The 16,144-nt window shown below is 41.1% G+C and overlaps 1 protein-coding gene across 1 annotated transcript; it reads left to right on the top strand.

The window, feature by feature from the left end:
• Positions 1-3,657: 3,657 nt before the first annotated feature.
• On the top strand, positions 3,658-10,567 carry LOC137039675 (uncharacterized). The gene is made up of 6 exons (XM_067414949.1): positions 3,658-3,767; positions 8,405-8,731; positions 8,979-9,272; positions 9,501-9,794; positions 10,033-10,329; positions 10,422-10,567. The coding sequence occupies exons 1-6, from the start codon at positions 3,710-3,712 to the stop codon at positions 10,565-10,567; spliced, it is 1,416 nt and encodes a 471-aa protein (XP_067271050.1). The 5' UTR covers positions 3,658-3,709.
• Positions 10,568-16,144: the final 5,577 nt, after the last annotated feature.

Here is a 16,144-nt window from a genome sequence, read left to right as displayed (position 1 = left end):
CCCGAATAGGAGGAGATTGCAATTTGGCGCTTCTCCATTCCAGTGCTGCTATTGGCTGCTGGCATCAGAGAGGGCACACAGTGTGGCCCACCCTTCTTTCCCCTGTGGAACTCATTTGGATACTGTACACAGTTAGAAGTCTTTAAATGGTCTTTAAAGTTCATCAATGCATTTCTCACTTTCCAAACCACCATCAGAATACCCTTGGCAATATACTAAACACATAGGCACCAAGCATGATGGAAAAAGATTGAACTGTCATGTGTTCATTCATTTGTTCATTAACAGCTGAATTTGTGGAAGATGTTGCATTACAAATAGCTGTCACTGAGAATACTTATTTCTCTGAATAAGTATGAGATGGATGTGTGTAGTTTACATCAGTCTTAAGGTTTCCAAACATAGTTGTGAATGGATTTGGATGGATCAGTGTTGGTCTTTCTTTGTTTCACCCACTACTGCTGAAGTCCCGAGGAATGTTTATGGCCGTCACAAATCAGGACATTCGGGATCCGTCTCTAGATGGGTGAAGAGCAGAAACTGCATGTGGACCAATGAGAAGTCCTGTCCTTCCTGGGCTTGGTACTAGAGGTCTTCTTCTTGCCCTCAAAGAGGTGTCTGGCTGTTGTCCAAGCATCTTTATCTGATGCCATTGGACATTTTGTTTGTGCTAGTCCAACAAGATCCAATCAAAATGTAGCAAACCTTTGTCCACTGTTACGGGCAAATAGGGGTCCTGCCATAAACTGGGCCCTAGAGTATGCTGTCCACTACACCAGGAACATGTTCAGCACATCAGACGAGTGCTCCAGAGTTTGCTAGCGAATGGGCTTTTTGTCAAGGCGGAGAAATGCACATTTCATGCACAGTCAGTGATCCATCACGTCCGTTCGTGGTGGAGGTCGATGTGTCGGAGGTGGGGGTAGGTGCGGTTCTTTCACAGTGCTCTTCCTCGGATGACAAGATGCACCCGTGCGCGTTTTTTTCCCATCGCATGTCACCTACCGAAGACATTGGTAACAGAGAGTTGTTGGCTGTCAAACTGGCATTGGAAGAGTGGCGTCATTGGCTAGAAGGGTCGGGGGTTCCTTTTATTGTTTAGACCGATCATAAGAATTTGGAGTACATCAAAACTGCTAAAAGACTCAATTCCAGGCAGGCACGGTGGTCCCTTTTTTCCGGTCGTTTTGATTTTTCTCTCTCTTACCACCTGGGCTCCAAAAACATCAAGCCTGATGCTTTATCTCGCATTTTTGATCGCTCCGAATGTCCGTCCACTCCAGAGTGTATTTTACCTGAGAGACTCATTGTCTCCACATTCCTTTGGGAGATCGAATCGAGGGTCAAATCGGCCTTAGAAGGGGTAATGCCTCCAACCGACGGACCACTGAGTCGATTATTTGTGCCCGAGAGTGTACGGTCCGAAGTTGTACGATGGGGTCATTGTTCTAATGTGGCTTGTCATCCAGTAGTTAATCGAACCGATTTTTTGGTTAAGCAATGATTCTGGTGGCCTTGTATGGCTCGTGACATTCGGGAATTTGCTTTGGCTTGTTCGGTTTGTGCCATTGGTAAGACTTCCAATCATCCTCCAGATGGGTTACTCCAACCGCTGCCAGTTCCTTCAAGACCCTGGTCCCACATTGCGCTAGATTTTATTACTGCCCTCCCGCCCTCCCAGGGCAAGACTGTCATTTTGACCGGTTCTCGAAGGCTGCTCATTTTATTCCCTTGCCAAAATTACCTTCTGCCAAGGAGACAGCGGTGGCTGTCGTTGATCACGTCTTTCAAATACATGGCCTCCCGATAGACGTGGTTTCCGACAGGGGGCCCCAATTTATATCCAAATTCTGGAGATAGTTTTGTAGATTACTGGGAGCGACTGTAAGTCTGTCCTCGGGTTTCCATCCCCAGAGCAATGGTCAGACCGAGCGGAACAACCAGGATCTTGAAAGAATGTTGCGATGTTTGGTGTCCAAGAATCCTTCCTCCTGGAGTAAACAACTGTCAATGGTTGATTACGCACATAACACGTTACCAGTGTCGTCCACGGGCCTTTCTCCATTTGAATGTAGTGTAGGGTACCAGCCACCAAAATTTCCTAGTCTGGAATCCGAAGTCGCAGTCCCCTCCGCTCACGCCTTCGTCCAGAGGTGTCGCCATACATGGAGCAGAGCCCGTGAGACTCTTCTCCAGGTAGGGGTGCGCACCAAGGCCCAAGCCAATCCCCACTGGTCTAAGCCTACCGTCTACGTCGTTGGTCAAAAGGTGTGGGTTTCATCCAAGAATATTTCTCTGCGCTCCGTATGTAATAAATTGGCTCCCAAATTTATTGGTCTGTTTCCTGTTACCAAGATCATTAGTCCAGTAGCAGTCCGCCTCAAACTACCTCCACCGTACGGGAGGATTCATCCCATGTTCCATGTATCCAAATTAAAGCCTGTTTTTCATTCTCCTATTAACCCGCCTGCCCCGGTTCCCCCACCGCCGTGACTCGTAGATGGGGAACCCACTTATTCGGTCAACCGTATTCTGGACTCGAGACGGAGGGGACGCGGATTTCAGTACTTTGTGGACTGGGAGGATTACGGTCCGGAGGAGAGGAGTTGGGTTCTTGCTAGTTCCTGCTTACTCCCTCATCGATGATTACAATCGACAGGTAGGTCCTCCTGGGAGCGTCAGGAGACGCTCCTAGGGGGAGGGGTACTGTCACGGTTCATGGGTTCAGTGACTCATTCTCCCACTGTGTTTGTGTGGTGCTGTTGGAGGCGTGGCTACTGATTGCTCTCATCATCATCTCCAGCTGCACCTAATTATCTCCCCTATTTATTCACCCCACTCACCCACTATCATTGTCAGATCGTTACAGGATTCCTGTGTGTGTGTGGTGTGCGTTCCTGTTCCCTGGGGTTCTTGGTCGAGTCGTCTTTCCTGGAGTTGGATTGCCCATTGCGTCCCTACGATCACAGTCCTGCATGTACAGATGTAGTCCTGCGATCCTGCGATCACAGACACATGTACAGAGTCATCCTTGATATAAACCTGCTCCAGATAGACAAAAAATGTGTCAGACTCCCTACTTTTCCAAATAATCAGTATTTACAATATATTTATAATCAGGCAAACAAACTAAAGGACAGTCCAAATCAGTGTCAAAAAATCGGGGCAAAGGGTCAAATATACCAACAAAATTCCTCCGATACAAACAGTGTTCAATTTAAACAAACAAGCAATACTCTCAGTCTCTATTATTAATACAGTCAAACTCTCCACTATACAGGACACAAATCTCTTTTAACACCCAAGATCTCTGGGTAGAGGAAGGGATGCCATGCTTTTTAAAGTACTGTGGACCAATAACTGACCTGTACAGTAAGCTGTTTAAAATGTGCATTCTCCCGATCAACTTTGAGCATCTGGATGGCGAAATCAAACATGTCTTGTGGAGTATGCATTCATTTGTAATTTTAACTCTTGGAAACGGAGCATGTGTATCAGGAAATGGCTTATCTTTAGGGCCAGAATTCATTTGAAAATGTAAGATCAGCAAAAAATTGTTTCATTATGCTAAAGGAGATGTGTGAGCGGAAACTAACTGAGGTTGGGGGAGGATTCACACCTAACCTGATAAATATCACAGTTAATTTGTGTATTAGATCAATCTTTCAGACATTTGAAGAGTAACTATCGTGGGCTTTTCAGTGAACCGATGAAGAAAATGTTTCTCAGATTAGTTTTGCTCTGTTCGTGTTTGTGGCGTCTGGATGGTGAGTTTTAAATGTGTTTTTATGGCTTCAGTTGTTTCTGTTCTGGTATCATGTGATAAATTACTGGTTAAATGAGTTAGAAAAGATTAACATTCACTGTTAGTGTCAGCAACGGTGGCTGTAGTGAAGCGCACGACTCAGGAAATAACTCAAAGAACAGTCTTTACTCTAATAATCCACACAATACACAGGAGAATCATGGGGAGAAACACAAGCACGTAACGTAGACGATACCGGACGATGAGCTGAACAGAACTCGGGGTTTAAATAACAGGGAGATCATGGGAAGAACAGAAACAGGACTGGGATTAATGAACTAATGATAGAGAACACAGGCCAATGGAAACAGAGAGAAAACTAAACCAGGGGCTCGTTCTGCATACGTCACCATCTCAGTTAGCTGGATTTGATTGTTGACGATTTAGCACGATCTTGGATTGTTTGGTTCTTCGACGCTCATCCTGGGCTTGCTGTCATAGCAACAGGTCCGTAAACTTAAACAAGTTCAGGAGCTTATTTCATGTAAACAGGATTAGATTGTATTTTTTTAAGCAGCATTGATAGTTAAAATCTGTCCCAGCCACTGCTGCGTTATTACAAGATTTCCTTACTGAACTAGGGGAAATAATAATTTAATAATAATAATAATAATAATAATAATAATAATAATAATAATAATAATAATATAATAATAATAATTTAATAATAATAATAATAATAATAATAATAATAATAATAATAATAATATAATAATAATTAATAAAAAAATATATTATATTATTATAAAATATTGTATTATATTGACATCATATTGTAATGTCTAAAAAATGACAGACAAGGAAGGCTCTGTTCTTGAACTTTAATAGGAACGAAGAAAAACACACAGTCACACACAAGCGCACCCATCTAACTCTCTCGCTTTTGTTCCCACCCCTCTGAACTCTCGGTGTTAACCTCATCGCTGGCGGTGCAAAACAATACAGCAATTTCACAACTATGAAGAGTCTGTGCGCTACAATATAATGTTGTGTAGTCTATAATATAGACACAACCACTTGATTGATATAATTATTTTTGGTGGAATTTTTTTGTGGGGAAAGAAGAAGGCGGGATCGGTATGACTGGGACTAGTAACACTTTTATTTCTCAAACACAACAGGTAAACACAAACACGCACAAGGGCGTAAAACTCTGTCTCTCCAACACAATCTCACAACTCGTAAACTCTTCAATATATCGTCTCAGGCTCAGGGTGATCAACTAGTCCCAGTCCAAACTCTCTCTCTCTTCCTCTCCTCCCGCAGCGGCTTTGTGCTGTCTCTCCACGGCAATTACTGCAATTAGATTTATTATAGAATATAGAATTATTGTTGTTATTCATTTGCACTTGACCAACTTACTCTCCGCTCTGGCCCGTACCTTCTCTCCCGCTACAGACCTCGCGAAACCACGCCCCCTCCGCTACAATTACTTTATAATTTTGTTGGAGTCTACAGTGCATTCATTTGAGTGGTTATAGAGATTATGGTATGGCTTGATGCAGGTAACTTGATCGTGACCCTTCAGAAACTTTGATAAACGTAACAAATCTGCTTCAAATATAAAAGTAATATAAATTATTGGGAATCATATTTTAAAACGGTACACATTTCATTTATCTATTATAACTGGGGTAGTTTTGGTTGCTTGGCTGTTTCCTTATAAAGGTCCAACAGTTTGGTCAAGTTTTTCACCAGGTGTCTTTTTTTAAGTGGTGGTAAAACACATTCTTTCAAAGGCTATATTGTATTTGTGGGGTGCACTGTAACGTGTTCATGCTTCGGTTTTGAACAATTGCATTATTTTTCATTTTTTACCTTTATTCTACAATCCTCTGTCCCTCCTTGTAAAAACGGTCTGATGGTTTCTGGGTTCTATGAAGCCAGTCCCTCAAAAATACGCAATGGGCTCAGATTGGTTAGCTCTTCCAACTGTGTTCTGATTCGCTAACCGGCTAGTGCACGTGTTAGTTGATCGGTAAGTTATCACGAGCTGTGGGCGGGAAGCCGCCATTGCATGTTTTCAACACTTACAGAGACTCGAAGCCTACTGGATTTACAACACAAGATCATCCACTTCACCTGATATACACTCACCTAAAGGATTATTAGGAACACCATACTAATACTGTGTTTGACCCCCTTTCGCCTTCAGAACTGCCTTAATTCTACGTGGCATTGATTCAACAAGGTGCTGAAAGCATACTTTAGAAATGTTTGCCCATATTGATAGGATAGCATCTTACAGTTGATGGAGATTTGTGGGATGCACATCCAGGGCACGAAGCTCCCGTTCCACCACATCCCAAAGATGCTCTATTGGGTTGAGATCTGGTGACTGTGGGGGCCATTTTAGGACAGTGAACTCATTGTCATGTTCAAGAAACCAATTTGAAATGATTAAAGCTTTGTGACATGGTGCATTATCCTGCTGGAAGTATCCATCAGAGGTCATAAAGGATGGACATGGTCCGAAACAATGCTCAGGTGGGCCGTGGCATTTAAGTGATGCCCAATTGGCACTAAGGGGCCTAAAGTGTGCCAAGAAAACATCCCCCACACCATTACACCACCACCACCAGCCTGCACAGTGGTAACAAGGCATGATGGATCCATGTTCTCATTCTGTTTATGCCAAATTCTGACTCTACCATCTGAATGTATCAACAGAAATCGAAACTCATCAGACCAGGCAACATTTTTCCAGTCTTCAACTGTCCATTTTTTTGTGAGCTCGTGCAAATTGTCGCCTCTTTTTCCTATTTGTAGTGGAGATGAGGTATCCAGTGGGGTCTTCTGCTGTCGTAGCCCATCCGCCTCAAGGTTGTGCGTGTTGTGGCTTCACAAATGTTTGCTCCATACCTTGGTTGTAACGTTATTTTAGTCAAAGTTGCTCTTTTATCAGCTTGAATCAGTCGGCCCATTCTCCTCTGACCTCTAGCATCATCAAGGCATTTTCGCCCACAGGACTGCTGCATACTGGATGACCCTTTTCACACCATTCTTTGTAAACCCTAGAAATGGTTGTGTGTGAAAATCCCAGTAACTGAGCAGATTGTGAAATACTCGGACCGGCTGGCACCAACAACCATGCCACGCTCAAAATAGCTTAAATCACCTTTCTTTCCCATTCTGACATTCAGTTTGGAGTTCAGGATATTGTCTTGACCAGGACCACACCCCTAAATGCATTGAAGCAACTGCCATGTGGTTGGTTTTTTAGATAATTGCATTAATGAGAAATTGAACTGGTGTTCCTAATAATCCTTTAGGTGAGTGCATGTAATGTGACATTATGTGAGGGAACAGGGTCGAAAATGGTTGTGTTAGTTGATCGGTAAAGTTATCACGGGCTGTGGGCGTCCGCGCCGCCGTTATATTAGAACACTGACAGAGCCTGCTGGATTTTCAAGACAAGATCATCCACTTCACATCCAGTTCAAGGTGATTGGGACACTCTTTGGCATTGAGATGACTTGGGAAAAGTGTCCCAATCACCCTGTATCCACCTTATGTGACATTACGTGAGGGAACATGGTAGAAAATGATTGTGTTACTTGATTGGTAAAGTTATCACAGGCTGTGGGCGTCCGCGCTGCCGTTATATGTTTAAACACAGTCAACGTGCTAAAACAATTGATCCCTAACTCCCCTGTCCCTTGGAAGGCTGAACAAAGTGGACCTGCAATCCGGATAAAAATAACAGCATTTCGTCGGCATTGCAAAATGGCCTCGGCCCCCTTATGTAATATTCTCATAGGAGAGGTTTATGTAAATATTGGAGCCGCTATTGTCACCAACCCTGGAGGAAAAGGCCGTGGTTCCCTACCGGCCGTTTTCTGTAGACCTTAGAAAATGATTTCTTTAAAAGCAAATATCTCCCTTTGCTTTAAACTTTGAACGTTGTAACTTTGCAGATGTTGTTTATGCTGAAACAGCAACATTACACACTAGCTAAAGTTAGAAAAGTGAAATCGTGTTTTACCACCCTTTTAGTTATATGATGTTATTTCGTTGCTGTCTTGCCGCCAGCCAATCGCTGCATTGCTGAACGTGGTTTCGAGTATCGATCATCTGCCCTCTTTAGAGAACATGAGACCACGCAGTAATCTCAGATAACTTAATCCAGAGATGTTAATCCAATCCACAAATTAGTTTGAAGAACCAAATTAGCCAGAGATCATTTACCAGGATTAAAAGATCTGGGATCTGTCAAATCATCTCAGATGTTTTAGGTGACGTACGAAGAACTGACCCTGAACAGAACAAACACGTTACAGTTCGTCTCATATAGAAATAATTCAATCGTTATTTTACTGTCAGATCAAATTAAATCTCATTAAATAAAGTAATATAAATATGAAGCTCAGATACTCGACAGCATTAGACTGAGTGTGAAATTAAACATTAAAGTAAAAGTGTCTTTAGTTATTGTTCCATATATAAATCTATTTCTCTTTTCATTCATCATCTTTTGTCTTTGTGCTGCTGCAGAATATCATAATCTTCACATTTAAATGAATAAAAGTATTTTAGTGAAGCTTCATCAAACCAATATCAAGTGATTTTAAAGCTTTATTCTGTGAAAAAACATTTCAGAAGTGTTCGGTAGTGATCCTGTTCATTCAGTGTCCGTGAAAAGAGGAGATTCAGTCACTCTAGACTCTGATCTCACTGAACTGAAGGATGATGATCTGATTCAGTGGTGGTTTGGAAACACTTTAATCGCTGAAATCAATAAACGGACCGACAGCTTCACTGTATATGATGATGTTCTTGATGGGAGATTCAGAGACAGACTGAAGCTGGACAATCAAACTGGATCTCTGACCATCACAAACACCAAAACTGAACATGATGGACATTATAAAGTACAGATGAGCGGTGTGAGGGAGAGGTTGAAGAATTTACGTCTCACTGTCTTTGGTGAGTTAAATATCAGTTTCTCCTGTTTTAGATTTGAATCAGCACAGAGATTTAATTATTAATCCAAAATCTATTTTGCTTCTGTTGTTTAATGATGATATTCATGTAAACTTTTGTTTTTGTTTGTTTTCTGTGTGTGTGTGTGTGTCTGTGTGTGTGTGTGTGTGTGTGTGTGTGTGTGTGTGTGTGTGTGTGTGTGTGTGTGTGTGTGTGTGTGTGTGTGTGTGTGTGTGTGTGAGTGTGACAGTTCAAATATCAGTGAATGAGGGAGATTCAGTCACTCTAGACTCTGATCTCACTGAACTGAAGGATGATGATCTGATTCAGTGGAGATTTAGATACACTTTAATCGCTGAAATCAATAAACAGACCGACAGCTTCTCTGTATATGATGATGTTCTTGATGGGAGATTCAGAGACAGACTGAAGTTGGACAAACAAACTGGATCTCTGACCATCACAAACATCACAATGAAACATGCTGGAGATTATGATCTAAAGATCAACAGAGTGAGGGTTGAATTTTATCTCACTGTCATTGGTGAGGTCAAAAACATTTACACCTGTTTTTTAATGACAAAAAATAAATTAATTGAAACAAGATTTTGCTTCTTTTTTGTTTGTTTTATGATATTATTTCAAATGTATGTTAAACTATTTAATTTAATAAACCATTATAATCTGTTTATCCGTGACACCCCCCCCCCCCCCCCCCCCCTCTCTCTCTCTGTGTGTGTGTGTGTGTGTGTTTGTTTGTTTCGGGATTCAGTGTCAGTGATGGAGGGAGATTCAGTCACTCTAGACTCTGAGCTCACTGAAATAGAGGATGATGTGATTCAGTGGAGATTTGGAGATCATAACACTTTAATCGCTCAAATCAATTATGGGACCGACAGAGTCTCTGAAAATGATGGTCCTGATGGGAGATTCAGAGACAGACTGAAGCTGGACAATCAAACTGGATCTCTGACCATCACAAACATCACAACTGAACATGCTGGAGATTATAAACTAGAGATCAACTTTTGGAGACGGCGTTCTTATTTTCGTTTCACTGTCTATGGTGAGTTAAATATTAGTTTAATTTTTTTGTTTTGTTAATTTATATAACTAGATCTAAAGAAGCATCTTATCATGACTAATTCCCTTTTCACATTAACATCAGGTTTATATTTCACTTTCTCTATCAGAGTTTTAAATGCTCTACTTTTGATCAGTTTTGGTTCCTCTCCATGTTTCTTCCTCGTCTGCTTGAATATCTTCACTCATCCTCATTTCTCTTTATTCTCTCTTGTTTTCAGCTCGTCTGCCTGTTCCTGTCATCAGCAGTAACTCTTCAAACTGTTCTTCATCTTCATCATCCTCATATTGTTCACTGGTGTGTTCATCAGTGGTGAATGTGAGTCATGTGACTCTCTCCTGGTTCAAAGGAAACAGTTTATTGTCCAGCATCAGTGCGTCTGATCTCAGCATCAGTCTCTCTCTACCTCTGGAGGTGGAATATCAGGATAAAAACACCTACAGCTGTGTGCTGAACAATCCCATCAGCCACCAGACTCAACATCTGGACATCACTCAACTCTGTCACACATGTGCAGGTACGGCAGCACGGCTGATATTAGTTGATGTCAGCGCTGATATTAGCGTTTATTGACTGAGCTGATCTCAGTTTGATGTTTTTATTCCTCAGTCCACTGCTGTGGTCCCACTGAAGCTGTGATCCGATTGGTCCTCTCTGCTCTGGTGGGCGTGGCTACTGTCATGCTTGTGGTTTATGAGATCAGATCCAGAAGAGCTGAACGAGATCAAGCTCATATTCACACATCAGGTTCATGATTGATTTGTCATTTCCCACTATCTGAATATTTTTATATTTGTGAGATTTTATTATTTTAAGGCTAATCTTTTCCAGGAAGTACTGAAATCGAAAGCAGAAAGCTGAACTTGAAAGATTCTTCAAGTGTGTTTTTGTCATAACAAATACTGATGATTATTTCTGCTCTCTTTAAGTCTTAGATTTGTTAATATCCTATTCGAGAAACTGATGTTAATATTTCTCTCATATAAGAGTCACACAGATCTCACTTCTTCTGCTGTATATCTGTCATATATATGTGCTTGCCTTTATCAATAAAGTTTTCTCACTCTGAGGTTCAAGAGTCTCTCCATGTTTTATTACATTTATTATGTTGAGCGGCTCCTGCAGGAATACAGACTTGATGTGTATTCTAACAATTTCAGCAGTGCCACATATAAGCTTTACATTATAAAAATAATCTTTTAATACTAAACAACCTTCCATCTACAGTGGACAACTGAAAACGAAGAATGGAATAAAGACCAAGCTCAGATGATCTAAGGGGCCGGGCAAAGCAGTAGGAGTAGAGTAGATCAGACCATTTCAGTACAGTGTAGCTCCCGCGTCATCTTCACACACGTGTCGCGGTGCTCACGTGAACAGCCTCGGCTGCCGTAGGACGGAAAGCGCTTGCGCCGTTTAAAGCGGAAACTGCGTAGGACACTGATACCCCTTTCCACCAAGGCAGTTTGAGAGCCAGAGCCTAGTTTCAAATCAGTTTTTTGTCTTTTGACACCCAAAGCACCAGCTCTGAACCAGGAAAAGTGGTTCTAAAGTAGCACAAAACATTGCTGGTCTAGAAGTAAGAACCGCTTGCGTAAGCAGCCTGGTGCGGGGTTACCATGACCAAAAAGATGATTTTAAAATAGCAGCTGCTCGATTGCAATCGCCATCTGTACAAATTACGGCGAGCTGCATGAATGTGTTGGATTCGCTGTTTTGATGCCAATGTAGGATCGATGCATCTCGAACAAGCCTTCCATCAACAATGGTGAACGTTGCGTTACTATTGATGTACATGGCTTTACGGTCCTACATTCGTGCAGCACTAGCGCTGAAATAGCACCCGATTTATGCTCGTGAAAAGGGGGTATGACAGGCTAGAACAAAATGGTTAAATAAAGTTGTATTTTTGTTTGTTTTGGCGCACATAAAAAATATTCTTGTTGATTCATAATAAACCACTCACATGGACTGTTTTAAAAATGTCTTTACTACCTTTCTGGACCTTAAAAGTGTTCATTAAACAGCTTTGTATTGATTGGTTAGAGAGTACTCTGATGTCTTTAAAAATATCTTGATATTGGCGGTGAATAAAACCTGAGGGTGAATAATTCATGACAGAATGTTCATTTTTTTGGTGAACTGTCCCTTTAATAATTGTGGAAGTCCATCATCACAGTCTCTGAATGTTTCTCCTCTCTAAATTCTTGTTTTTTTAAGTAAAATTACTTCTAAAAAAATCTTTAAAGGAAGATTTAATGGCACAATATATAGTAAATTGTTGATTTTGATATTTGGAATGAATTTTGGGTTTGTATGTTTCATTGACTTGTAGTTGATTAATGCAGTTTTGTATTTTTTACTTGTTGGGACCCCAGTAAGAGTAGCCCCTGCCTATTTTATCTTTATAGTCCGTTGTTTTGCATTGGTGTTTACTAGAGTTATGGTAAAAAATCTCTTAATAACTGACAAACTTCTTCCCATAACTGTTTTGCCTAAAGGCCCTTTCACACTGGACGCGTAACGAAAAAACGAAGCGAATAAGCAAATATCTGCATGCGAATATATCGCGTCAAAAACATTCACATAAGCCGCGACATGAATTTGCGACGTTTCAGAGCTCCAACTTTCCAAAACATTCGCGGCAACAGCTGACAAAACATGGACACTTCATCATTCAGTGAAGACGAGCTTTTCATCTTATTTAAAAGCCGAAAAGAAGGTTTTGGGTGTACCCTGTCTTAAAGAACAGAGAGTCTGAAGGGGAGTCTGCTAATCTTGTACAGGAGCTAAAACTTTATCATAGCCGGTTCTGCACTTACAGTCTTGTTCAAAATAATAGCAGTACAATGTGACTAACCAGAATAATCAAGGTTTTTAGTATATTTTTATTGCTACGTGGCAAACAAGTTACCAGTAGGTTCAGTAGATTCTCAGAAAACAAATGAGACCCAGCATTCATGATATGCACGCTCTTAAGGCTGTGCAATTGGGCAATTAGTTGAAAGGGGTGTGTTCAAAAAAATAGCAGTGTCTACCTTTGACTGTACAAACTCAAAACTATTTTGTACAAACTTTTTTTTCTGGGATTTAGCAATCCTGTGAATCACTAAACTAATATTTAGTTGTATGACCACAGTTTTTTAAAACTGCTTGACATCTGTGTGGCATGGAGTCAACCAACTTGTGGCACCTCTCAGCTGTTATTCCACTCCATGATTCTTTAACAACATTCCACAATTCATTCACATTTTTGATATCACCCCACAAGTTCTCAATTGGATTAAGGTCTGGAGATTGGGCTGGCCACTCCATAACATTAATTTTGTTGGTTTGGAACCAAGACTTTGCCCGTGTGTTTTGGGTCATTGTCTTGTTGAAACAACCATTTCAAGGGCATGTCCTCTTCAGCATAGGGCAACATGACCTCTTCAAGTATTTTAACATATGCAAACTGATCCATGATCCCTGGTATGCGATAAATAGGCCCAACACCATAGTAGGAGAAACATGCCCATATCATGATGCTTGCACCTCCATGCTTCACTGTCTTCACTGTCTTCACTGTGTACTTTGGCTTGAATTCAGAGTTTGGGGGTCGTCTCACAAACTGCCTGTGGCCCTTGGACCCAAAAAGAACAATTTTACTCTCATCAGTCCACAAAATGTTCCTCCATTTCTCTTTAGGCCAGTTGATGTGTTCTTTGGCAAATTGTAACCTCTTCTGCACATGCCTTTTTTTAACAGAGGGACTTTGCGGGGGATTCTTGAAAATAGATTAGCTTCACACAGACGTCTTCTAACTGTCTCAGTACTTACAGGTAACTCCAGACTGTCTTTGATCATCCTGGAGGTGATCATTGGCTGAGCCTTTGCCATTCTGGTTATTCTTCTATCCATTTTGATGGTTGTCTTCCGTTTTCTTCCACGTCTCTCTGGTTTTGCTCTCCATTTTAAGGCATTGGAGATCATTTTAGCTGAACAGCCTATCAATTTTTGCACCTCTTTATAGGTTTTCCCCTCTCTAATCAACTTTTTAATCAAAGTACGCTGTTCTTCTGAACAATGTCTTGAACGACCCATTTTCCTCAGCTTTCAAATGCATGTTCAACAAGTGTTGGCTTCATCCTTAAATAGGGGCCACCTGATTCACACCTGTTTCTTCACAAAATTGATGACCTCAGTGATTGAATGCCACACTGCTATTTTTTTGAACACACCCCTTTCAACTAATTCAACTAATTGCCCAATTGCACAGCCTTAAGAGCGTGCATATCATGAATGCTGGGTCTCATTTGTTTTCTGAGAATCTACTGAACCTACTGGTAACTTGTTTGCCACGTAGCAATAAAAAAATATACGAAAAACCTTGATTATTCTGGTTAGTCACATTGTACTGCTATTATTTTGAACAATACTGTACTTTCGAAAGTCTGTGGGACAATTTGAGGAGCTCCTCCAGAGACAGCAGCGCATCCGACAAGACAAACCGCGCACTTCAGGGACCAATTGATCTGGAGTCACAATGTTACATTTAAAAGAACTGTATGTAAGAAATGTATTTTAATGAATCATAAAATGGCCCTGAGATGTCACTAGACATTACGAAATCGTGTTAATTTCAAATACTTATATCACTGACAACAGTAGTCTGGCCAGAATATTGTTATCTAAAAGTTGTCGTTATTGCCCTCAACTGATGTTGATGTTGACATGTTGTGTTTTGGCCTGAAGCTCCGCCCTCAACCTATGGACCAATCACGAAGTCAGTAGTGTTTGGGCATCCGGGTTGCCAGATCTTCTCTAGTTAACACAGCTGCAGATCTACAAATGCTCCTGCTGGTCCTGCAGCCAATCTGGCAACCTCGAGTCAGGGGGAGGGGAGTGATTGCAGTACCAGTTTTTGGCCACAATCTTACATACACTTCCTTTAAGTGGCACAGTACTGATGGCAACACGTTCACTTTGAAACACCACACCTGGCAAAGGTTAACGTTGACTGAATAGCTCGTGACATCAACTGGACATTTTGTCATCCTTTGTTTCCTTTTATGTGAATGGTTGAAGCCGTTTCTGTCGCCACTAGATTAAAAAAAAACGAAATGGAAAAAATAAATGTTGTTTTTCTGCTGCAGCACATTCGCATTCAGTGTGGAAGCACTCATTACACAAACAGCTGATCAAAAAATAAAACCATTACGCAAATTATTAGCACATCAAAATGGCCTTAAGTCTTATTTCCTCTACCTGTTTGATCCTGAAGGGGTAGTGGGCCGACACCCTTGCCTCTTCATCATATGCATCTTCATCATATGCATCTTATCCTTTTGAATGATTTTAATAACCTCATGAATTAAATAATCAGTTATTATCCTTTCAAAATAATGAATTATTGACAATCAATTTTATGTGATCATTAATACATTTAACTATTATTTAATATGATTTTGACTCTATGTCTGCTGTATGGTGTCTAATATGCTTTCCAGAGACAGTCTGACAAAGACAGTTTGACCCCTATCTATGTGCCCTGACATAGATAGCCTGACCTCTATCTCTGGGTCCTGACCAACAGGGCCTTGGAGAGAAAGTTAGAACTTCCAAGAGGTGAATCCTGCCTGTTGTTGGTAACCCCAGGACAGGAAGGGGTGGGAGGATTTGAGTCTCCCAATCGTGATTTCTTCCCATTTATATAGTGTGATTTTTCCCATTGATAGAAGTACATTTTTGTCTTTATATTTTTTTATAGAATGAGGTAGATGACATTAGTCATACTTTTCTTTCTGGAGATTCGTTTGTCATGTGGTGTTGATATCTTGTCCTGTTGATAAGCTCACTGCTGCGCTAACCTTGGAGGAGAGATGTGCCCTAGAGTCTTGTGTGTGTGTGTTACATGTTCCGTGTAGGTCTTCCGACTGGATTGGACCGCTTTTCTCACACCCTAGACCTCTTGGCGTCTTTCTAGGACTCCCCTGAAGTCAACACTACCCCAATCTTGGGATTGTCTGATGTATACATCCTGATTAACAACAACAACGTCTCCTATCTATTCTCGCGTGACACATTGTTAAGACTTTATGCCAATCAGGAATATTCCACGTGTCCATAATGATGTAAATCATGCCCTTGAAATTGGTATAACTGGTGTGGTAATTTTGTGTAAGGTAGAGTAGAGTCTGGCCTGACACCTTCCTGAGAGACTCTGAAGCTGACTCTAACGATGAAACTGCAAACTATTCTTCAGTAAAATTCTCTCTGATGATTGAACATCCTGACTCCTGGTCATCATTTCGCATATCTGGTCTATGGGTCAAAACAACCCCTAACAATCC

Source organism: Pseudorasbora parva, chromosome 14 (assembly GCF_024679245.1).
Source record: "Pseudorasbora parva isolate DD20220531a chromosome 14, ASM2467924v1, whole genome shotgun sequence".
Classification (NCBI taxonomy): Eukaryota; Metazoa; Chordata; class Actinopteri; order Cypriniformes; family Gobionidae; genus Pseudorasbora; species Pseudorasbora parva.
The sequence above is the reverse complement of the archived record's forward strand: the minus strand, read 5'-3'. Positions and strand labels throughout refer to the sequence as shown.